This window comes from Hoplias malabaricus, chromosome 12 (genome assembly GCF_029633855.1).
Source record: "Hoplias malabaricus isolate fHopMal1 chromosome 12, fHopMal1.hap1, whole genome shotgun sequence".
Lineage (NCBI taxonomy): Eukaryota > Metazoa > Chordata > Actinopteri > Characiformes > Erythrinidae > Hoplias > Hoplias malabaricus.
The window spans coordinates 28,307,415-28,333,040 of record NC_089811.1 but is presented as its reverse complement, the minus strand read 5'-3'; the positions used below and the strand labels follow the sequence as shown (position 1 = coordinate 28,333,040).

The 25,626-nt window shown below is 38.1% G+C and overlaps 1 protein-coding gene across 2 annotated transcripts in view; it reads left to right on the top strand.

Annotated features, from left to right (window-relative positions):
• The window catches only part of xpo4 (exportin 4), a 45,706-nt gene extending 22,256 nt beyond the window's left edge, over positions 1–23,450 (top strand). For both annotated transcript variants that reach the window (XM_066641330.1, XM_066641331.1), the window contains exons 8-23: positions 688–845; positions 2,013–2,187; positions 7,104–7,280; positions 7,478–7,620; positions 7,752–7,897; positions 8,108–8,285; positions 11,275–11,434; positions 12,181–12,350; positions 13,882–14,056; positions 14,778–15,071; positions 15,180–15,360; positions 15,503–15,621; positions 20,180–20,310; positions 20,472–20,589; positions 20,684–20,776; positions 21,625–23,450. In XM_066641330.1, the coding sequence (XP_066497427.1) occupies positions 688–845; positions 2,013–2,187; positions 7,104–7,280; positions 7,478–7,620; positions 7,752–7,897; positions 8,108–8,285; positions 11,275–11,434; positions 12,181–12,350; positions 13,882–14,056; positions 14,778–15,071; positions 15,180–15,360; positions 15,503–15,621; positions 20,180–20,310; positions 20,472–20,589; positions 20,684–20,776; positions 21,625–21,822 (2,616 nt within the window). In that variant the 3' untranslated portion in view covers positions 21,823–23,450. The remainder of the gene's footprint in view (positions 1–687; positions 846–2,012; positions 2,188–7,103; positions 7,281–7,477; positions 7,621–7,751; positions 7,898–8,107; positions 8,286–11,274; positions 11,435–12,180; positions 12,351–13,881; positions 14,057–14,777; positions 15,072–15,179; positions 15,361–15,502; positions 15,622–20,179; positions 20,311–20,471; positions 20,590–20,683; positions 20,777–21,624) is intronic.
• The last annotated feature ends 2,176 nt before the right edge of the window (positions 23,451–25,626 follow it).

Here is a 25,626-nt window from a genome sequence, read left to right as displayed (position 1 = left end):
TTGTAGTGTCACAGAGAGCTCCATTTGACAGAGAGAAAAGAGGAGATATAATAGTTTGGAAGGAAGCATGTGTTTTTGTGTGCGTGAGGGAAAGCAAGACTTCTCTGTGTACTTCAGAAAGACTGAGCTCTGTGTGTTTGGTCAGCTGCCAGTGAACCAATCTGCAGTTTCTGCTGGACACTTTGTGGGGAGGCAGTTTGTCTCTTTTGCTGTGGAGAAGATATACAGACTGCTATATACCTTTGCACATTCTTTTGCTTTCGCTCTTGCATTATCCAGTTTTTCTCCATTGTAAATCAGTATCATGCCTGACATAGCAACTTTGAGACTGTAAGCAATAGCATTTAAAACATTTTTTTTATATTAACGAATTTATAATGAGGTGCAGAGCAAGTAGTATTGCAAACAGTCTACATGGTTTCGTACTGTTTGCGGATAGATGTTTATTAAGAAACACACACACATTGTTTATATATGTGTGTGTGTGTGTGTATATATATATGTATATATATATATATATATATATATATATATATATATATATATATATATATATATATATATATATATATATATATATATATAATTAATTATATATTAGAGTGCTAAACATGTCGGTTTTTATTGAAACTGAACATTGTCAATTGTCTGTGTTTTCCTTAAGTTTCTCTTGTCTGTCTCCCATAGGTACACAGAAAAATTAGGGAAGATTCGGACATGGCACAGGACTCTCTTCAGTGCCTGGCGCAACTAGCTTCCATGCATGGACCGATCTTCCCTGACGAGAGTGCTCAGGTTACCTACTTGGCCCACCTGGTGGAAGGGCTGCTCACTATGATCAACGGGTAAGAAGTTTCTAAAGCATGCTTATACTAAATAAACTTATTTTTTTTATATGAAGGCATTGTCATTAGTGCAGAATATCTGAATCAAATCAGAATTGCTTTACATTTTAAAAGAGAATTCTGCAATGGTTCAGTAATATATCATGACACTTCCACAGTATTTCATGGCTGTAACACGTGATGTACTCCCAAACGGTAGAATGTTGAGGCAGCACTGGGCTACTCTGCTTAAATATCTGGACAAATTTTATGCGTTGTATTAACAACACATTCTCACTTTTGGGCATACTGTGGTTTATATTAAAAACAATGGAAAGTTGACCTTATTTAATAACATGCCAATCCCTTCTGAAATTCAATATGATGTAGGTGACATGATCAAGGAGTCTCCCCTTTATCCCCCTCGATCCCCCTCAGCCTCTCACCACTCCGTAATCACCTATTGGAGCTTTTTTCTAGTTGCATCATCGGAAAACCATGCAGCAGGTCTGCCAATCTGCAGTGATTGAACTGTTCTGCTTGCAATTTAAATCCATCTGAAATGAGTTAAAGCCTCAATAGGGAGCATAAGGGAAGCAGACCATATGCTCCTTAGGCAGAGCATTCCGAGAATCCAGGTGGTGATCTAGTGCTACGCTATGTGAATTTAAAATGTTATTGGTTTTCTATGGCTTTCTTTAAATTACAGCATTTATTTGCACACAAGGTCTGAAGACAATGAAAATATAAATATCATGATAGGGTTTGTGCTGTATTTCTCCTGCAGTGTTGCAGGTTCATTCAAGGTTTCCAGCTTCTAGGACGGCTTTCAGAAAGGCTTCATAGAGAAGGCTTAGTTTTCTAAATATTACACCATTGGCCTTGAACATTGTAAGCATAACATCTGATTGTATTGTTCCACCAACCTAATATTAGATCTAACCTTTAGAAATGACGGGATGGTATTCCTTTCATTGAGAAGGATCAAAATTCAAACACTTGAATGAGCATGACCAAGTGATTGGAAACCGCAGGTTTTCAAGTGTGGTGGAAAACCCATATACCAATTAAAAAAAAAAAAGTGTGATTCTTTCTGTGTGGATGGAACATTGTTCAAAGATGACACTTTTGCTTAGGCCTTAGCAGTTGTCCATTTTATAATACTCAGTTATTTGCTTTCTTGAACAGGATTGAGATTGAAGACTCTGAGGCTGTTGGCATCTCAAATATTATCAGTAATCTTATTACCACTTTTCCCCGGAGTGTTCTTACTGCTATCCCTAGCGAGCTCTTTTCCTCCTTCATAAACTGCCTCACACTGCTCACCTGTTCCTTTGGCCGCAGCGCTGCTCTTGAAGAGGTGGTAAGTAGAAAAATGGTCTAAACAGTTCCGTTTTCAATATGTGGACATAAATTAATGTAATTAATCTATTTAATTCTTAATAATGACCACTGCCCTTTATTTTTTTTATAAGGTGGTTTGTTTGTTTGTGTGTGTATATAATTCCAGTGAAGTAGAGACGTGTAAAACATAAATAAAAACGATACGATTTGCAAATCCTTTTCAACTTATATTCAGTTGAATACACTACAAAGATATTTAATGTTAAAATGGATAAACTTTGTGTGTGTGTTTATTTATTTATTTATTTTTTTTTGCAAATATGCACTCATTATGAAATTGAGGCCTGCAGCACGTTCCAAAACAGTTGGGACAGGGGCATGTTTACCACGGTGTTACATCACCTATCACAACAATGGAATTCTTTCCCATTCTTGCTTGATGTGCACCTTCAGTTGCTCAAAAGTCCGGGATCTCCGTTGTCGTATTTTTCGCTTAATAATGTGCCACACATTTTCAATGGGAGGCAGGTAGTACTTGCACTCTTTTACTACGAAGTCACGCTGCTGTTGTAACAGGTGGAGAATGTGGCTTGTCATTGTCTTGCTGAAAGAAACGTCCCTGAAAAATACGTTGCTTGGATGGCGGCATATGTTGCTCCAAAAGCCCATATGATAATATCTATTACAGAATTATGTCAATTTTTAATGCACTGCCGCCTGAGAGATCACAGGCATTTAATGTTAGTTTTCAGTCTTGCCACTTACTTGCAGAGATTTCTCCTGATTCTCTGAAACTTTTGATGATGATATGGATTGTACATGATTAAATTCCTTGCAATTGTATGTTGAGAAACGTTATTCTTAAACTGTTGGACAAATTGCTCATACAGTTGTTCACAAAGTGGTGAGCCTCACCCCATCCATGCTTGTGAATGACTGAGCCCTTCAGGGATGCTCCCTTTATACCCAATCATGACACTCACCTGTTTCCAATTAACCTGTTCCTTTTTGGAATGTTTCAAACAGGTGTTTTTGAGCATTCCACAACTTTTTGTCTTTAGGCCACTCAATTTTACACAACATCCCACCTTCATTGGAATTGGGGTTGTGTGTGTTTTGTTTATATATAAATAAGTGAAACTCATAGATTCATTACAGAGTGATCTGTTTCAAGTGTTTATTTCTTTTAATGTTGATGATTTTGGCTTACAGTGAATGAAAACCCAAAAGTCGCTCAGAAAATTTGAATATTATTTAAGGCCAATTTTAAAAAATGATTTGTAATGCAGAAATATTGGCCTACTGAAAAGTATGTACAGTATATGCACTCAATACTTGGTCGGGTCTCCTTTTGCGTGAATTACTGCATTAGTGTGGCATGGCATGGAAACTGTGGCACTGCTGAGGTGTTATGGAAGTCCAGATTGCTTTGATAGCAGTCTTCGGTTCGTCTGCATTGTTAGGTCTGGTGTCTCATCTGCTTCATGACAGTTTAGGTCAGGCGAGTATTCTCCAGCCTCTGGGACATTGATTTCCAAAAGTGAGTCAAAATTTACTTTCATCTGAAAACAAGACTTTGGACACAGAGTAACAGTCCAGTCCTCCTACTCCTCGGCCCAGGTAAGACTCTTCTGGCGTTGTCTCTGGGTCATGAGTGGCTTGACACAGGGAATGTGACAGTTGTGGCCCATGTCCTGGATACTTCTATGTGTGTTGGCTCTTGAAGAACTGACTCCAGCAGCATTCTACTCCTTGTGAATGTCCCGCAAATATTTCATTGGCCCTTTCTTTGAACATCCTTTAAATGTTGAAGTTATCCCTGTTGTTTGTGCAAATTTTTCTATCACACTTTTTATTTCCACTTAACTTTCCATTAATATACTTGGATACCAGTGGCAGCTGCTGGTCTTTCAAAGAAGGGGGAAGCTCATTGCCCACCTGCATCATAAAATGTCAGTTTATTTGTACATAAATTCTGCCCTCAGTTCCTTTTTAAGAAAATGCCCTGTCATCCTATCGTACCAAGTAGGCGTCTTTTCCAGGGACTTGACCAGTGTGCTCTCAATGGCCAGCAGAGCTAGGCTGCTTAGAACGCCAAATACCAATAAATGGGTTGCAATTTGTCTTTCAACTTCACTCGCAAAATTCCGGGACTGAATAATCAATGGGACTGAAGCTCCCAGTGATTAAGTAACAGTGTATATTTCAATGGTTGTCAATCAAAACGAGATTCAGCCTTTCGACTGATCCTCCAATCATCTTGCAAAAGCTCAGTGTTCAGACTAACTCACAGCTCAGTGATGCTCAGTGTCCAGGGGCGGGACAAAATCGTGGCATTTGTCCAATGTCTGTCAAGTTTCAAAGCAATGGAGGAAGGGGGAAAAAAAATGGCACCATGCAGTCCAGTTGAAGTGAAAAAGACACTCAGCTCCTACGGGCAAATGAATTGACGCTACAGGAATATATGGGAATTTATGAAAAGAGAGTCAGTCGATTTTTATAAGTAGCTGAATCTGAACAAACTTGTCTTTGAGATGAATGTGTTCTAACACATTTGTAGTCAATGAAATGTTAACACAATGGTACAAATTTGACCATTTAATTTTTGACATTTTAGGGGAAGCTAGTAGGATACAATAGGAGGGTGTCAATGACTGTCTTCTGAACATCTGTCAAGTCAGCAGTCTTCCCCATGATTGTGTAGCCTACTGAACCAGACTAAGGAAGGATTAAAAGGTGTTTTGTGTTGATATTCTAATTTTCTGAGATAATGACATTTGTGTTTTCATTAGCTACAAGCCATAAACATCAACATTTAAAATAAGTAAATGCTTAAAATAGATCACTCCATTTGTAATCTGTGAGTTTCACTTTTTGAATTGAATTATTAAATTAAATTAACTTTTGTATTGTAATTTATTGAGCTGTGTGTGTGTGCATGCATGCACTTATACTGTGTGCATCAAATTATTGTTTATATTTACTAAATGCAGTCAAATTGGTGTATACGTTTTTGTCCCCACCGCCCTTTCCCTTTTTATACAGTATAACAATTTAATTGATGTGGGACCTTGTTATATTGTTTAGTGGTAGTTGATAAACTACACACAATCAGATCTGCGTTTTTGCATTTAATATTAACTCAACTGTAGTACTCATTTAAATAGCAGTATTAGTCATTTTGTCCTGCTCAAAAGATTAATACTATTAATAAATTAATCTCACACAGAATATTGAAAAATTAAGCAATTTATAGGTTCTTTGACCCTTATTTATACACTCACAACGCCATACTTTGGATTTAATTTGTTCTTCTGGTCTATCTGTTACCTCTGTTTCTGGCTCTATTGTTGGTGTTTCTGACAACAAGCTTGTTGAAGCATCTGTTAACATCTTGGTTGCACGCCAGTGCAGTAAATCTACTCCTTCCATAATATCAAAGCTATCTGACCTTGATCATTTTCTGCCGCCCTTCAGTCTTCTGCACTTTCATCTATTTCTTAGCTGTCCTGTCCTGATTGCATTGTGACTCTTAAGGGAGCCAATTGTTCTGGTATATCAGAAGCAGTACCATTTAAAGACTAGACAGGTTCCTTCTGGTCGCTCCTCCCCTTGGTTCTCATTGGCTTTAAGCCATAATCATCAACATTAAAAGAAACCACTTGAAATGGATCCTCCACTCTGCCCCCTTCCAACCTTATTTATTGCATTAGGGATCTGAGACTCTCGATGCACGCCAACTTTTTGAAACCCAACAGCGCCAATGAGCAAGACTTCAGTTTTGGCTAAGTTCACTCTATCATAAATTTCTGATATTACCCTTAACTTTAATGGGTTGCCTGTAAAAATGTCTCTAGTTCAGTTTAGTTGTACTATTTGACTCCTCTCTTTCCTTCAAACCTAACCAAGTCATACATTTTCCATCTTCATAATATTGCTCGCCCTCATCCCCTGCTATCTTACACTCACTTTTAGCATCAGAGTTCTGAATACATTGAAGTGCTCTCTTTATTAAAAAAAATCACCTCTGTCCTCCATGCAGTTCTCCTGCTAACATACAAATGTTTGCACAGTCGGGTGCCAGTCTACTTTTCTGAACTTTTACACCCCCACTGTCCTACAAGATCATTGAAGTCTCTGAGAGCAGACTTTTGTCAGTACCCAAATTCAGGTTAGTTACTGCTGGTGGTAGATTATTTAGTTTTATGGCACCCAAGCTCTGGAACTCTTTCCCACAAAGCCTTCGCCTCTGTTCTTCATTTTCTGCTCTTAAATCTCAGCTAAAGACATGCCTCTTCTTTCAGTGTTTTTGCGTTCGTCTGCAGGTATACTTTTTTTTTTTTCCCCTCCCCTTTTATAGCAATCTTCTTGTATCAGAAAGGTATTATAAAAATGTATTATTGTTGTTTATTTTAATAAATTCAATTTTCTGTTCCAAAAGGTATATTACATTTTCTTCTCCAAACGGAGATAATATCTGTAAGATTGTAGAACTGTGTAAAATAAAGGAACGTAATATGTATGTATAGATGAAATGCAGTGTATGAAATCAATAAAATTTTAAAGTCTTCAAATATTATAATGTACAATTGTTTCCTAACTAAAGGTAAGAAAATGTGTCTCTAAAGGATACCACCAGAGTGACAGATTTTTGACCGTATTCATTTTATCAGATTTTCACCCAACACATCTTTGAATAAGTGTCTGTGTCCTTAATATTTTATTGGAAAGTAACACATAATTGTAACAAACTGTCAGCATTTTTTATTTATTTATTTCATATTCACGTTCAATTGTATTGACCAAATTATTGGTGTAGCATTAAAGCTATTTTAGGGGCATTATTGTTTTAGGGGCATTTCGTTTTCAAAAACGAACTAGTGTGTAGTGTGGCAGTATGTGTCCTCAGTAAAACCATGCTTTCTTTCATTATAGCTAGATAAGGATGACATGGTGTACATGGAGGCATATGACAAGCTACTGGAGTCATGGCTGACGCTGGTGCAAGAGGATGAGCACTTCCCCCGTGGCTGCTTTGTTCAACCAGCTGTGCAGGTCTTCAACTCCTACATTCAGTGTCACCTTGCAGCCCCTGATGGCACCAGAAACCTGGTCAGAGCAATTCCAAAAATATCTGCATATGTTTCAGCACCTTTTCATTGTTTCCCTCATTTGTGACTGTCCATTCTTTAGTGTTGCTTTAATGCCTCTCTATTAAAATATCTCTTTCTACTGCTGGTCAAAACGTTCTTGCATACAGTTTCACCATAAGCCGCTCCTAACTGTGATCATATGTTCTGTTAATCTAGACTGCAAATGGTGTGGCTTCTCATGAGGAGGAGGAAATAAATGAGCTACAGGAGGATGACAGAGAACTCTTTTCAGATCAATTAGCTAGCATTGGCATGTTAGGGCGCATTGCAGCAGAACACTGTATTCCTTTGCTCACAAGGTAAGAAATGCATGCTTGCCAAATTTAATGTGTGTGGTATAAAGGAATCAGTTTGAAACAGTGTTGACAAAACAATTTCTTATTTCTGGTACTGGTATATCTGCTATCTGATTATGATGAATTTGTATTAGCTTACTGGAAGACAGAGTTACACGACTTCATGGGCAACTACAGAGACACCAGCAGCACCTCATGGCCGCCTCAGATCCTGACTCAGTGGATCGCAAAGTACTAGATGATCTTTATGAAGATATCCATTGGCTTATTTTAGTATCAGGTCTGTCAGGATATATGTATTTATGTTTTTTCTTATTTTTATTAATTTTATTATTGTTGTAAGCCTCCATAATCCTCTACAGTTTTGTGCACTTGTATATATTTTATGAAGACAGTGACTAGTGTGAGAATGGTAATATTTAAGTATGTTGCATTACCACAAAAAAAAAAAGCTTTCCTCATTGTATGTTTGTTTTGGTTTTATGTACAGGTTACCTCTTAGCGGATGACCCTCAGGGTGAGACGCCATTGATTCCCTCTGAGGTAATGGAGTACTCTATAAAGCATACCACAGAAGTGGACATAAACACCACTCTGCAGATCCTGGGCTCACCTGGAGAAAAAGCCACCTCCATCCCGGGCTGTAATAGGACTGACTCAGTCATCAGGTGAAAAATGTTTAAGGATTGGTTTGTAGAGCATGACATACAAGAGATGTCAGAATTTGCAAATATTGTTTTTTCTTATGTGCAAGGTGTAGCACATAAAAATATAAATAAAAAAGCAAGTTTTTGTGTTGGAACTTCAGTTGGCTAAAAATTATCATGTGTTTTAAAACTTTATGATATAATTAATGTTTACATTGACTGTGTGAGTAGTGTGATTTTTGACAATATGTAGTCAAAAGTCCTGGAATAATTCTAGTGTATTTATTTTGTAGCAGGTTATTTATTTTATTTATTTATAAAAGTATTCCATGATATAAGGAATGTCAGTACATGTTCCTCTGGCCTCAGTATATGGACCAGTAAGATATCTTTCATGATATGTATATATCTGTGTAGAGCTTAAACATGCATAGTGTGATCAGACTTAAGTGCAACCGGTGCATAGCTGTCAGCAGTGTAATCTTTGTAATATCAGATAATGCTATTTTCATGCCAGACAGTGTCTCTAGTGATCAGCTGTTGTGCAGTGGGATTGTGCGCGTGGCGCTTTGCTTGCTTTTGTGGTCCACAGTGGGAGCCTTTAAAGTATGCTGTAAGCCTCTGGTTGAGATTTGCTGCTTTTAAATTTTGACTGCAGGAAATGGTCGCATGTGAGCAGACATAGTACAGCGTGTAGTGTTTGTGATCCTCCCTGGTAGCCACCTTTCTTTGCTCAATAGGGAATGTCCTGGCCTCATCCCAGCCAGAGTGGCCACGCGAACAGCAGCTTGAGCCTGGCGCCAGCCGAGGCTTTAATGCCACACCCCTCACATTCAATTAGGGCCAGGCCAGGTGCTGGTCAGAGCCACAGACAGAAGACATGGGAGGAAGTTTGTGAATGGAGGGAAGGGAGAGTTAGTTATTGTAAAGGGGGAGGGTTGAATGAATGATTCTATATGTGTTAAGATCTGGACAATATAATCCATACTCATTTTAACCCTTAGAACCTTGATACAAACAACAGTAAAAACATCATTGCATTTTATTTCCCTCCGAGATGAGATATATATTTTCAGCCGTAACTCTATGAACATGTCTTTGTTTCTACTTTCACTGTCCGTTCTAAATTCCACTGACCATACAGGGGCACCTTGTAATTTTATAATTACAGACTATGGTGCATTTGTTGCCCTGTAAATCCCCCCCCCCCCCCCCCCCCCACTTTCACCCTCTTTTGTTTTTTTTTTCTCTCTCAATGGTCAGGACCATAACACAACATTCTCAGCACTGCAGTGACACTGAATGGTGGTGGTGATTTAATGTGTGTTGTGCTGGTGGATCAGACACAGCAGTGTTGCTGGGGTTTTTAAACACTGTCTTCTCACTGTCCACTCTGTTAGACATACACCTTCCTCGTTGGTCCACCTTGTAGATGTACAGTCAGAGGCAGTAGCTCATCTGATGTTTCACAGCTTGGGTTGTTCATTCTGTAGACTTTCATCGGTGGACAAAGGAAAGCTGTTGGCCGGATGTTTTATGGATGTTGGCTATCCTCAGTCCGGCAGTGACACTGAGGGCTTCAGGGAGGTGGTGATAATGTTATGTTTGATCTGTGTACTGCTGTATATAAACGATGTCCCTTCAAACTCGGATACAAAGATTTTGTTGTCAGTAGTTTTGAGTACGATAAATTATATTGAGTAGATATGTCATGGAGTGTGAATTTTTCTTTTGTTTTAAGCAGCAAAACTAAATTGTGAATGCTGCTATGTACAGTTATTTTATTTAAATAAAAAGTAATTTAAGTGTAATAGTGACTAGTTTTATTTGATTTACAGTGTAACACAATCTTCAGACTTGTTTCAAATGGCCAGGGAAGATTAGATCTATTTGTGGTAGGCAAGTATTGCTGCGTTTGTTGACTATTGTCTAAGGTTACACAAAGGTCTGAAGGATTTATATGCAAAGCATTTCAGTGTCCTACACACAGGGCAAAACATGTTCTGTTGTAGGTGTGGGTTTAGGAAGTTTGAAGCCGAGTCATTGAAAGGATGCTGGGTTGATGAGTTTATCATGGTTTAGAGAATAGGGAGCTCTTAGCAATAGTAGAAGTACAGCAGAGGGTTAAAAGATTTGCGGAGACAGTAGTTGGTGGGGTGCGGGTGCTGGGGTTGAATGGAGGTTAGAGGATTTGGAAAGACAGTGGGCTGAGGGATTGAGTTTCTTAATAACAATGTCCGACCCCCATAGCTCTGAAATGTCAATGGGGTTTTGTTGTTGCAAACAATGTGAAACATTTGACTGTGCTCTGCTGGCTCCACAGTGAAGGGATATTGGTCTTACAAACCAGTAAGCTGCAGTAATCCCTTTCTTATGCATCCTTCTGTTCTTTCCACTGGAGGTGTGGAAGAACCAAAGAGTTTGGGAGTGTAGGTTTTTGTTGAGTATGCAAAATACCTTCTGTGAACAGTGTTCCATTTCCAATGTCTGCTTATTGATCACATTGTCCTTTTTTACTACTCCAGTGTTTTTCCTTTTTTTTTTTTTTTTTAAATCCCTCATTTTTATATGGCAGTCCATTTTGAGAATCAGACAATTATGTTCACCTGAAAGAGAACATTAAGAGTATGAAGCATAGAGTAAACTAGTTAAGCGGACAAGGATTGGCTGATTAATAATAATAATAAGAAGAATAAAATGACTTAAGAAGAACAATATATTGTGCCCCTGCTAAAGCAGCAGGCGCAACATAATAGATGTCAAAAACCCTTTTTTCATTAAAGGCTGAATAGTATTGCTTTGTAATAATAAAATAAAGAAGCCTCACTTTAACAGTTTTAAATATTTATTCCAAATATTAGTGGTCAGTTATGACATGGCAGCACCTCAAGGGTTCAAAACGCGTGTCTGTACTGAACAGTGACGAAAATTTTAGTGCTCTGCTCATGGTAGCTGAGAGCCATGTTTAACCATTTATCTCTGTCTTTCTAAATCTATCTTTCTGTTTTAGATTGTTGTCAGCAGTGTTGAGAACATCTGAGGTGGAGTCTCGAGCAACTCGGGCTAGTCTAATAGAGCTGTTGAGTCCTCAGATGGGTAAAGACATTGTGTGGTTTCTACGACGATGGGCCAAAACCTACTTACTGGTGGATGAGAAACTCTATAGCCAGGTCAGCTTGTAACACTGTACAAAAACACATTTCCATATTGTGCTTAAATCTTTTTTTTTTTTTAATCTTTGACAACAACCAGTGTGGTGGCCTATATGATTGGTTCTCATTACAAGCCTGGCAAAACATTATACACACACACGTGTGTATATGGAGTAAGTGTATGTGTGTTTGTATATGTCATTAAACATCAATAAACTAGAATAAATCAATATAAATTGCAATATATATATATATATATATATATATATATATATATATAATTTTTTTTTTTTTTTTTTTTTAAATACATTCACTTTTTCAATATATATTATTTACAGTATCTGTCACTGACAGTACTGTTCATACTGATATCGGAATTATATCGTATTAAATTAAGAAATATATTGTGATATAATTTTTTTCCCATATTGGCCAGCCCTATATATTCACACATTAACATGAACTGGCAGAAGGAGTTACTGACACTAGTTGGAAATGCCTGTATAACATGGGCCAAAACCTTGTGTGTCCAAACTTAAATGAATTATTTGTGTAGAGGGTAAAACTTGTCTGTTTAGTGTTTCTGCTTGTATACCGTGTGCAAGTGACTACTGTAAAAGTTTATTCTGTGTGGGATCCCACTTTAGTGGAAATTACAGCACATGTTTGTATATTGTATGTTCAAACAAATGCTGTCCATCCTTAATAATAATCTTATTTATTTGTTTGTTTCTTTAAAATACTCTTCACTTTTTTGTCTTCAGATCAGCATGCCACTAAGCACAGCATTTGGAGTGGACACTGAGGGGGCACAATGGATTGTGGGCTATCTCCTGGAGAAAGTGATCAACAATCTCTCAGTATGGAGCTCTGAGCCTGAACTAGCCAATGACACAGTGGAACTATTGGTCACTCTGGTGGAAAAGAGAGAAAGGTAGATGTGAATACTTGAGTGGAGAAGAAATAGGCTATAAGTATGTGGCTAACTGGACAGCAATGCTATAAATGTTAAGATGACATTAAATGAATTTAATCAAAAACATTTTAAAATTATGAAGATGTTTCCTTACCATTGACAGATCCCCAGTCTGTTTGCAAGTTTAAAATCGGTCGAATAAAGCCCCAGTGTCTCTATTTCTGTCTGTCTGTATCCTGTCTGCTCGTAACACACAAAAAGCATCTGGAGTTTTTTAGACAACTCCAAACGTTGAAAGGCATGACCCAATTCCTACTCCATAGGTGGGTAATATTTTACTTATTTTTGCTGTTTCGGGTTACTTAAGATGGAAATGGCTCCAAATTCTGAAGACAGCAAACTGCATTACCAAAAGTGCTAAAGAAACAATTTGAACTGCAAATGAGTTTCTATTATGATTGAATTAGTGAATAAAACTTATTGACAAGTTAAATTTCAGCTGTTTTTTCTTCAAACATACCGTTCCACCTTAAAAGACAGAGCTTCTGAGCATAAACAAACCAGAGAGAACAGTGTTTCCCCACAATTGTAGAAATTCTTTACTCATGGATAAATTTTTTTCTGCTGAAATATTTGCCAGTGGCTTGAATTGAAGTGGCATATTTTTGTTTGGATGGATGTTGCTATTAACGTTTTGGAAGTATCTTCAATGACTTGAAGAACCTCTATGAACTGCAGTGCTCTCTGGTTTGTTCCAAAGTGCAGCATATTTTAAGGTGGAAAGGCATGTATGAGGAAATCCGACTGTTGCTGAAGTTTAACATGTCTACGTTTTTATTTGCTATTTGAATTATCACAGAAATAGAGCTGTTTTGTATTGTGGCACTTTGTTTACTTTTTACTTTCAATCAGTTAGTGGGCTAATTTAGTCAGTTCCAATTAAGTAGTCTGATATAGCAAATATAAGTCAATATTACCCACCTGTGGAGCAGGAATAAACACTTTTACTATTCACTGACACTAGGGCTTAAACACCTCACACTTGATTCCAGAGTGCAAACAGACTAGAGTGTTAACAAATGGTAAGGAAGCATCCATTGAATTGTATAATTATTTTTTTTTTTATTTGTTCGTTTTTGTGCCTGCTAAATTTTTAACCTGATTAGTGAACTTTTTAGTATTACAACCACAGAAAAGCACATTTTAATTTAATGTCAGCATTACACTTTGTTTCAGTGGAATCCAAGCTTTTTTTTTAATATAAAGGGTTAAAATTAGGTCTTTGAGAATTACTGATGTACAAGAGAGATGTGTCTTGATTTCACATCAGTACTGTAAATGTAAATTGCACGCAGCAAAAGCTATGGGGAGCCGAGGAGACAAAAAATCAGATATAATTTTACTTTAATTTTAATCATTAGCTCAGCGTATATCATATTGTGTAAAATGAGTAACTCCAGCACATGCACCATTATGTATTGATCTTTTACAGAAATGTTACATTTTGTGTAAAAATCTTCATCTTTCATTACTGCTTTCTGTAACTCAGGGCAAACATTGTAGTGCAGTGTGAGAACTGGTGGAATCTGGCCAAGCAGTTTGCAAGCCGAAGTCCTCCCCTGCACCTACTGTCCAGCCCCATCCAGCGAACCTTGATGAAAGCCCTGGTTCTTGGAGGCTTTGCGAACATGGACTCAGATACTAAACAGCAATACTGGGCAGAGGTTTGCAAATCAATACACTAGCATTCTACCCTAGTTTGTTTAATTAACAGTGAACATTATAGAATAAGTACAACCACCAGGTTAATAAATAAGAAGAAATAAATAAAGAGCCATTATTAGATGTGAGCTTTGGGTAAGCATTTGGTTTATATGGGTGGGCAACACCAAAATGTTGCTTTTTCTAGACTGTATATGTGAACAAGGACATAGTTTAATTTTCAGAAGCGGTGTCTGTCCAGGTTTACCTATGTAAACGTGTCTTCGTTTTTGTTTTATTTTACATAGAAATATTTTAAGCAATGCTTATCTTTCCTTCAAAATCCTGCATTTAAAATAACAGGACCATCTCCAAGAAGGTAAGCTTTACAAAGTGGTATGAGCTAACATTTATTGAACCTGAAAGGACAACTTTTGCCAAAAATATGACTTACTGCTGAAAATGAATGTATTTTGAACCTGACTTCTCACTGGATGACCTGCCTGTGGACAGAATAAGTGGTTTTAGCAGAAAATTTCAAACTGACATTTAAAATGGAGTAAAATAACTATATGCAGTTTACCATTCAAAATATTTTAAATATTCAACATTCAAAATGTTTGTTACATTTAAGGTGCTAAAGAGACTTCTACAGGGTTCCATCACATTCTAGCCCATTTCCACCCCTGTGGAAAATTTATGAAATCTATTCTTATTCTTTCTGGACCTGTCTTTGTGTCCCAGGTATTGCACCCACTCCAGCAGCGCTTCCTGAATCTTATAAATCAAGAGAACTTTGCTCAGATCTGTCAGGAAGAGGCTGTGAAGCAGGAGATTGTGGCCACTCTCGAAGCTCTGTGTGGCATTGCTGAGGCAACGCAGATAGACAACGTGGGCTCTCTCTTCAGCTTCCTTATGGATTTTCTGTCCAGCTGTATTGGCCTTATGGAGGTCTACCAAAATGCTCCAGAAACAGTAAACCTCATTATTGAGGTGTTTGTAGAGGTGGCCCATAAACAGATCTGCTATCTGGGAGAGGTGTGAATATTTTTATTTATTTTTTTTTTTTAAATATAGGATTGTGTGGTTATATTAATGTGCATAACTGAGATATTCCTAAATAACTGTCTCTCTTTTGCCTTGCAGACTAAGTCTATGAAGCTGTATGAGGTGTGTCTAACGCTCCTACAGGTCTATTCTAAGAATAATCTTGGACGTAAGAGGCTGGATGTGGCAGCAGAGGAAGACCAGTACCAGGACTTGCTGCTTATTATGGAGCTCCTCACCAATCTCCTCTCCAAAGAGTTCATTGATTTCAGTGACACAGGTGAGAGCACTCAGGATGCATATAGAAATCCCACAGTCCTGAAGATATTTATTTTTTCTTAAAGTTACTTAAGAAAACTTTTTTTTTTGTTTGTTTCTTAAACATGCATGTATGTGACCTCATGCCTCTTTCTGTGAACTAGATGAGGTGTTTCGGGGGCAGGAGCAGAGCTCTGGAGCTGGTCGTTCAGTGTCAGCAGCTGATGTAGTGCTGTTTGGGGTTAATATTGTGCTGCCCCTCATGTCTCAGGACCTTCTAAAGGTGATATTTCCTGTGTATAAATAACATTTTCAGATGTTCAGGCTGAATTCATGTTCATAAAGTAAAAAAAAAAAAATATATATATATATATATATATATTATTTCCAGATTTGTTCTAAATACTCTGACACCTGCAAACCTGGTTTGAAGTGATTAGAGCATCTAGACAGAAATACTTTTTGCCAATTCTGCATGTTTGTCTGTGATTACATTATATCAAAATTGCTTAACATAATCAGGTGCTCAAAATACACCAAAGTTATAAACAAACATGCCCACACAGCCCCATGCAACGTGCTTGTGTCCAGACAATTGCTGTTCACATCCTGAAACAAGTGTTTTTGACAACAGGGATTATGTTATTTACGTATTTGTTTGTGTTCACTGGAGTTTTCCTTCTTATGGGCTATGGTTCCTTGGAGAGCAAACTTTGTTTTCATAATTTTTATACTGTTCATTTAGAAATGTTTCGAGTATTCATACAATCAAATGTAGTATGGCCTGTATAAAATGGGGTTGCACAGATAATTTGGTCACTGAAATTTTTAAAAATGCCTTTTTTCAAATTTCAATTAAACTAAATCGGAATGGAAATAAGGATTTAATAAGTTGTAAAAGTAATAATAACTATCTGAAACCATCCTACAATGATTAGCAGAGGTGTAGGAAGCAGCAGCGTTGACACATGGATAATTGCAGTCATGTACAAGACCGTGTCTTGTATTTGTACGTGCCATCTTTTTACTCAATTTTTTTAAATTTTAACTTAACATAAATGTAAATTAAAAGCATTTATTTCCTATGGCAATACAAGAATGTAATTGTTATCAATGAGTGATCGGCTGATTAGGTTTTTTTTAATGGCTAATGCATATTTTTTAAGAGTGGGGCGACTGATTATATAATGTCGTATGATATCATAATGGATTTTTTTTCTTTGTTTGATTTTTTTTATTTATTTATTTTTTAAAATAAAATATATTTTAGTTAAATTAGATACAGAATTGCAGAAATTAAATTAATATTTATTTAGCACAGCCTCTGCTGTTTGCACTCTGCAGTGTACTTATTTTAAAACATATCGACTAAATGAATGTCCACAGGCAATAAAAACAACTTTGTATGAAAACTTATTTATGAAAATCAGTAAGGTATCATGGCGCATTTCCACTGCATCGACACTACATGACTTGTCATGGCTCTTTTGCTTTTCCACTGGCCAAATCTGGTACCTGGACCCTGGAACCGGCTAAGATTTCAGTCTCAGCTCACTCTGGGTGCTAATTGTGCCGAGTAGATACTAAATGGTGATGTGTAAACCATGAGCGCTGATTGGCCAGAGCCATGTAAATCACCACGAAATGCAGAGCCCATTGAAATCCAGCACAAACCGCCACTTAAAGCTCTTAAGTTACCACAACTTTCACATTTATTTTTATCAGGCTCACAATGGCAGCTCGTAATATTACCTCAGGGTGTTTTGAAGAGGTTTATATGCTCCTTGAGCCAATGGCGCGCGAAAGTTTCCTGTGAAAGCCGAACATGCAACAAGTATAACTGATGTGTGAAAACTGGGGCGCGGAGCCGTTTTCAGTCCAAAAACTAAAACATGAATACACGATGAGTATACAGCGACTAACTTTACTGCCAACGTTGTTGTGGTTTTCGTAAGAGACAGGGTTTTTCACCAGCTCCATTTAACTGAAGCCCTGCAAGTGGAAAAGTAACAAGTTTGAAGTGTGCCGAGACGTATAGAGCCAGACCCATGCGATGGAAAAACACCATTAGATTTCTGTCCAGTTATCTGTAATTATTAAAACAGAAAGAAATAATTGGGTTAAAAAAAAAGAAAATTCATGTACAAGACCATTATTCCATGCACATTACAGTCTAATATACATGGTTTTCTTAGCCAGTAACACGTTGCTTTCAATGAAATTTGTATTAATGAAATGGAGAAATAGATGCAGGTATTTAAGGAAGAATGGGGTTGGGTACATCTGAAATAACGTCATTCAAATGCATTTTTCAATACATAACATATATGTATTTAATACTAACCACAAATTGTTTTAGATTAGGTTTGCTGTCATTTAGGATGGGAGATGTGTTAACATTTAGAAAAGACTATTGTAACTGAAGAAATTTAGGCAAATATTAACATTTATAGCAGGGTGGGTAAGAGTTACAACACAGAGCTCTAACTAATTTTTACACCACCTTGCCAAAACTGTTCAGACACACACTTTTGTATGTTTGCTATTTGGCTTTTAACCGAATCTGTAAACAAAGTGATAAAATATATTAAAAATAAAAAACTATTTGAGATATTGTCACCTCTAGTCACTTGTTAAATGATATGAGCAGGCTGTGAAAATAAAATTAAGCTAACTAACACAAGCTGGTGTACAGTCGCAGCGCACGCACACACACAAGCACACACAGAGGCATGTGTGTAAAAAGCAGAAACTGTATGTGGAACATTACATAACATTGTTTTCCCTAATCACGGTTGGCAAGTTGATGGTTAATGCTAGCTTTCAGACTGTTAACGTAGGACAAATACTTAAATCTCCTGGTAGCAAATGCAATGGACTGTAAGGAACTTTGAGTATCTTAAAACTATCAGATCAATCACTTGTTAACAGACTGAGTTGAAACTAGAACAATAGATTTTTAAGCCCTTAAAGCTTGCTAGCTAGTTTTGCTGGTTAAAGGCTTGCTAACACTGCCATTCCTAAATAACATTACAGTACTTGCATTTTCTTACTAAATGCCCAGAATCAATGTGGCCAATTAAATATACTGCTCAAAAAAAAAATAAATGGAACACTAAAATGACACATCCTAGACCTCAGTGAAAGAAATATCCCAGTTAAAAATCTTTTTTCAGTACATAGTGGAATGTGTTGAGAACAAAATAACATTCTCCAAGGGATCTTCTCCCAGACCTGGATTAAAGCATCAGTCAACTCTTGGACAGTCTGTGCTGCAATGTGGCGTTGGTGGATGATGTCCCAAATGTGCTTGATTGGATTCAGGTCTGGGGAAGGGGCTGGCCAGTTCATAGCATCAATGCCTTCATCATGCATGAACTGCTGACACACTTCAGCTACCTGAGGACTAGCCTTGTCATGCATCAGAAGGAATCCAAGGCCCACTGCACCAGCATATGGTCTCACAAGGATCTCACAAAGATGCCTCCCCACACCATTACTGACCCACTGCCAAACTGGTCAGGCTGGAGAATGTTGTAGGGAGCAGAACATTCTACACACCTTCTCCAGATTTTGTCATGTCTGACGTGCTCAGTGTGAATCTGCTCTCATCCGCGAAGAGCACAGTGCGTCAATAGCGAAATCTGCCAATCTTGGTGTTCTCTGGCAAATGCTAATCACCCTGCACGGTGTTGGACTGTAAGCACAAGCCCCACTTGTTGATGTTGGACCCTCATGGAGTCTGTTTGACAGTTTCTGCCTAAACATGGATATTAGTGGCCTGCTGTGGAGGTCATTTTGCAGAGATGGCACTGTTCCTCCTTGCATAAAGAAGGGAGGTAGCAGTCCTGCTGCTAGGTTGTTACCCTTGTACGGCCCCCTCCATGTCTCCTGGTGCACAGGCCTGTCTCCTGGTGTCTCCTCCATGCTCTGAAGACTCTGCTGACAGACACAGCAAACCTTCTTGCCACAGCTCGCATTGATGTCCCAGTGAGCAAATTCTGTTGGTTGTAGACACCGCCTCATGCTACCTCTAGGATTGAGAGCACTGACAAAATGCAAAAGTGACCACAACATCAGCCAGAAAGGATGAGAACAGAGAAATGGTCTCTGGTCACCACCTGCAGAACCACTTTTATAAGGGTTGTCTTGCTAATTGCCTCTCATTTCTACCCATTGTCTGTTCAGTTTGCGCAACAGCAGGTGAAATTGATTCATAGTCAGTATTGTTGGACAAATGTGCTACCTGATCCCTGGATCCAGGTACTTTGAGTCTCTGCTCATGCTGAGTAGGTACTAAATGGTGACATGTAAACCCTGCAGACATGTCCCCCAAAGGGACATGTCTATCACTACGAAATGCAGAGCTCATTCAAATCCAGCACAAACTTGCTAGTAAAATCTCTTATGTTACAGCAGCTTTCGCATTTATTTTTATTTGACTCACAATCGCATCTCATAATTTTACCTTGAGGTGTTTTAAAGAGGTTTAAAAGCTCCTTGGGCCGATGACCAATGAAAATTTTTAAGTGAAAGCACCAATTATGTCCAAGCACAATTTCACATCATCCGCTAACGTCTGCATGCAGAATGGCAAAATGAACACAAGGGAGAGCTCTAACATCACTCCACAGCAGCCAGAGTGAAGGTGCTTCTTGCTGCTGTGCCTGTAGGCATTTTAGATAATTGGTCTGCTGAGCAGAGGCATCGCCTGATGTCGGTTATCTCAAAGTCGCATTAATCTGCCACTGTTATCAATCAATTTTTGTGTTTAGTTTTGTTTCAGCCAAGTTTCATTTTATATCTGTTCATTAATAATATCAAATTTCTCTTTCCTCCAGTTCCCTTCTCTGTGTAACCAGTACTATAAGCTCATCACCTTCATCTGTGAAATTTTCCCTGAGAAGATCCCCCAACTGCCAGAGGAGCTTTTCAAGAGTTTAATGTTCTCTCTGGAGTTGGGCATGACCTCGTATCCTCTGACTCATTTAGATGTGGATGCTTCCTTTTCTTTTTTTTTTCTCCTTTGCTTGTTTTCCTTCCTAGTGGAAGTGCCATGTAGGTCTTACTGAAAATGTCAGTAATGCAGGTCACTGTCATGGTCTACATTTTACCTTAACATGCGTGGTGCAGGATGAGCTCAGAGATTAGCCAATTGTGTCTGGAAGCTCTTTCCCCATTGGCTGAGCAGTGTGCCAAGACACAGGAGAAGGACACACCTTTATTTATTGCTACTCGACATTTCCTTAAGGTGACTTATTTATTTATTTATTTTTATGTCCCTAAATCTGGAAGTCACTCTAAATTGATTATTTAATTCTGCTTTGTCTTTTCTTCACCTCTAGCTGGTGTTTGATATGCTGGTACTACAAAAGCATAACACTGAAATGACTGTGGCAGCTGGAGAAGCCCTCTATACCCTTGTATGCCTGCATCAAGTAAGTTCTGCAGCTGAACAGGTATTAGACATTTGCTCAGCGAACATTTATTTGAAAGTTTGACCTGACGTAAACCATACATGTGTCCAGTGATTATAACTTGACTGCTGTTCACATTCTGAAACATGCTCGGTGTTGTTAACCATTTGAAGTTATGAGGACACATGATATTCCCTTTAGATTAATGAGTGTAATGGTAATCAGTTGATTTTTCAAATTAGAATCCTCCAATGAACAAAAATAGTTGAGTTAATACTGGGTGTTCGTTTCTCGGACAGGGAGTACACCTAGTCCTGGACTGCATTGCATTTTGATTTGCATTGAATTTTTTTTTTTTCTCCCCCCCTCCTTTCTTCTCTCTCCCCATTGAAAAGAGATATAGTCCAGGACTAGGCTTAATCCCTCTCTCTGGGAACCCACCCCTGTATTTAGGGAATTTTAATGAGGCAAATTAACGAGCCACATTTAATCTTTCATTTTTACACACATTTTTGACACACATTTGCAGGTGCTTTAAATCGGATTTGAAACTAATTTCTGAATATGCAACTTGGGTTTCATGAGCTTTCTCCATGTGAATTCTGTGCACAAGTTCTTCATGGCCCTTAAAACAGAGATTTTGTGAGGAATACTCCAAAAGGAGCATTATTAATGCCTTGTGAAAAACCCACCAATGTCAGTGGTTTTAACTATGATAACACTGCATTATTTAACGTCTGTTTGTTGTATTATGGCTTTTTTTTTTTTAAACTTCGTAACAAGCAACCCTTGGTTCATCCAGTATTCCAGAGTTTTGATTTCATAGTATTGTGGATAAAGGCTGACTTGTGTCCTGTTTTTTGTGCCAGGCGGAGTACTCTGAGCTGGTGGAGACTTTGCTGTCCAGCCAGAGAGATGCTGTGATCTACCAGCGCCTTGCTGATGCTTTCAACACCCTCACTGCCACCAGCACTCCTCCAACTATGGACCGCAAACAGAAAGTGGCCTTCCTAAAGAGTTTGGAGGAGTTTGTGGCCAATGTTGGAGGGCTGCTGTGTGTAAAATAACCACTGCCTTGAGCTTCCTCTTATCACTTGTCCCCTATTCCCTCCCACCTCTCTACTGCCTAGAACTGTGCCCTGGAGCAGAGTACCAAGATCAAGAAGATTGAGGTGTTGCTCTTGTTCTTTCCTGCCCTGGGCCTCCTAGCACACATACCTGTGGAAGCAGATGGGGTGGTTTTGGGAAAACAGAGGGGAGTGACTTGTCATATTCATCTCAGTCCAAGCTGATCGTTTGCTTTGCCAGTGGGAGGTCCTCAGATGAACTTCAAAGTTAGAAGGGGTACACTTTGACAAAGTTTCCTCCCCCTTTAGACAAACATGCTCACCTAATGCCTCTCCTTGAGTGCCTTTGTATTTTGTTTGTCATGTCTCAGATCCAGTTGTCTGCACAGCGCTGAGTAGAACTCTGTCTTAAATGCAAAGCCTATACTCTCATCACCAGGGGTTTCAGCTCTAGGAGAATGCATGTTTGGCTTTTCTAGCTACCACAGTTGGAACCTACATACATGTATTTATGTACCTGGGAGCAGTTTCTTAATTTTTAAATAGGGATACTATCAGCAAGGAAGTAAGAAAAGTTTGTGCTGAAAGAATTGTTTGGTCATTTTGAGGCTAAAGGTCAGTTTTACCATTCCAGTGGTCAAATTAACACTGGAAATCAAAGGTTTGAATGTTACATACCCACTTCTCCCTTCATAACGTTCCATTATATATATCTTTTTACTTTTTATTTTATTTATTTTTACCCCAAGACATAATAGCTGAACATTTTTAATGTGTGATTATCAAGGCTGTTGTCTTCTAGTCGCACATACTGTTATAACACGCCCTCATGAAATGCTTAAAGCATTTAATGACCAAACTGAACTGCCAGCACAACTTGAAGTGGCCATGATTAAGTATATATCCTTAAAATGCTTTCAACATGTGTAAGCAGTTGTGGTTGCAAAGGGGTTAAACAATCTAGAACCTTTTTATAGGTGGTATAGCTAGAGAAGCCATATGAAATGTAGACAAGTTTAAAAACTTTGATTTGCGTGCTGATTGTCATCACCATGATGAGCCTTTCTCGCTCCTAAAAATGTGGGAAAGCAGTTACAGAGAAACCAAATCACTTTGTGTTCATTAAGGGTGTATATATATTTTCAGAAAGAAAAAACTGAATCGATGTATGTTTAAAAACAAAAGGAGTGAATTTTTATAATATTGTAGATTACAGACATTACAGATTTTTATGACATCACCTGATAAAGGTGAGGCTGTTTGTTCGTTATGATCAGTTTGTAGTTTTACTCTGCGATCCGCGTTTCTCCCAGTCACAGTTGTTCTGAAAGCCATTACAGGAACCTTGTAGGTCTGAACATTTTTGATGGACTTTCCAAAACACACATGGGGCCACAAAAAGATGAGTCCCCTTTGTTTTATTTTTCTACTTTTATTCTCTTCTACACACACCCACATGCACGCACACACAAAAAGACAGAATTTTTGAGCGGCCAACTGGGCCAACATTGCTGTAGCAATAAAATACCAAAAATTTTAGTAGTGATATTTTGAAGACTTCTTTATTTTGTTTCCTATGTTTAGAGCACTAATACTGATGTTTTTGGAATGCCTAAAATGTAATGTAAATGTACATAAACATATTATATAAAACCTGTCTGGTGTTTTTTTGCTGTTCACTGCCCAACCCTGTGTATTTTAAGAATGTAAGGAAGGGGGCCTGAGGGCTGGTCTACAACACGTTTCTGCGCTTACTGACTGACCGACCGACACTTAATGTTGAATCGCGAATGCTGGGTAGGAACTGTTAATTCAGCCGTATTTCACAGAGAGAAGTTAAGGTGGTGCCAATACACTGTTGCTAGTTCAGCCATATTTCACATTCCAGTTCGTGAACTAAATTTGGAGTTATTCGGTGGTGATCAGAGGTCCTCTTTTCCCTGGACAAGTACTCTTTTTGGGACCTAAAAAAATGAGTGTTAAATGGGTTAGAGTTGAGAGCTAAATTTGGACACGGGCTGATCTACTTCAGCGCTGTAGGACCACCGTGGTGAGCAGTTCACTGCGGTGAAGAGAGTCGAATAGAAATGTGTTGAACATTGTTGAGGTAACGTTTATCATTCTTTGTTTGGAGAATGATTCTGTGACCCAGCTATTTGTTTTCTGCTATATACTTAAACAGAAATTCGTCTTGTCTTTCTCTATAACGACATGACTCCATGGACACATCTCACCGTTACTGACTTTCTGACGAGTAAATTATGGTAATTAAATTAGATTTCTGAGATACTGAATTTGGGGTTTTCATTAGTTGTCAGTTATAATAATCAAATTAAAAGAAATAAACACTTGAAATATATCGTTCTGTGTGTAATGAATGAGTATAATGTACAAGTTTCATTTTGAATGGAGTTACCGAAATAAACTTTTTCATGATATTCTCTGAGAGAACCTGTGACACGGCCCTGCTGCTGCTTCAGTATTCTGTCCATCATCTGCTTCCTTGTGCCCCATCTTGTTGAGCATTCTGTAATTAGAGAATGCTCTAGTAGGTTCAACTCCCTCTGAGCTTTCTTCAGCGAGTCCTTTTTCCAACTGTGTGAGAAATGTCCAACCAGCTTTATACACATTCCTCTATCATGATCAATGTGACTGTCACATTTAACTGCTTTTTCTGGGGAGAAAAGCGGTAATTAATTATAATTTAAGTTTACCGATGCCCTGTCTTAATCTTGTGAGCATATCTTATGTGCAACCAGTTCTTCATCTGCTAAAGACAAAGTCTCTTGCAGAAGATGAGGAGAGTGAGCTGACACGCTCAGTCAAAGCCAAAATTCTGAACTACATGGAGAGGAAATATGAGTGCAACACAGTAATGGACACGTCATCTTTCATGGATCCTAGGTTAAAGGCAGACTTCGTTAGTACTGAAATCCTTACAGAAATCAAGGCGAAATTGATGGCTGAAATAAAGACAACACAGATGGTAAAAAAAACAACTCTTAATGCTGTGAATGATCTAGACATTACTCAAGACATTTTCTCATGCTGCACTCATGCCTTCACTTTGTTTTTCTAGGAGAAGGAACCTGTTTTTGATGCCACAGCAGAAGCACAGACAGGGTCTCAGCACCAAGTGAGAAGAGGAAATAGAGGACTTTAGTAAGCCTGTTACAGTCTGCCATCCCCTCTACATCCTCTTCTGTACCCCCTGGCCAAGCTTTTGTCGAATCAGAACTTATCAGCTATCTTATCAGCTAATTGTGTACCCACAATTGACATTGATGGAGACCCTTTGACCTGGTGGAGGAAACACCAACTCAGCTTGCTTTATTTAAGTGTGCTTGCCAGAAAGTATCCTTGTGTGTTCCTAATAGCTTTTTTGCACATTTAGTCACACATTGGACAAATTATCATTCAACTTAAAGATTTTTGCCAAGAAAACCAGCATAATTATTTTGCTTGGTTTTAAGCATGAACGCTGACAGGTCTACATTCCCTGGGGCACTGAAAAGTCTTTCAGAGGGTGCACTAGTGGCAGTCAGGAGAATTAATGTAAAAAAATGGAAAGCTTATTTGAGGTCTGTTGACATGTTTTGGGTTTATTTTTTAAGATTTTATGACTGTAGGATTCTACACTGTTATTTGTCTGTTCAACCTAAAAAAAATTACTTCATGTGGTAACAAAATTGAGCTGTGTTTATTCAACTTCAAATAGATACTTTGAATGAAATAATGGTTCATTCAAAGTATTTATTTGAGTTGAATAAACCCAGTTTCCTGCTATCAAATTAAATATTTTTT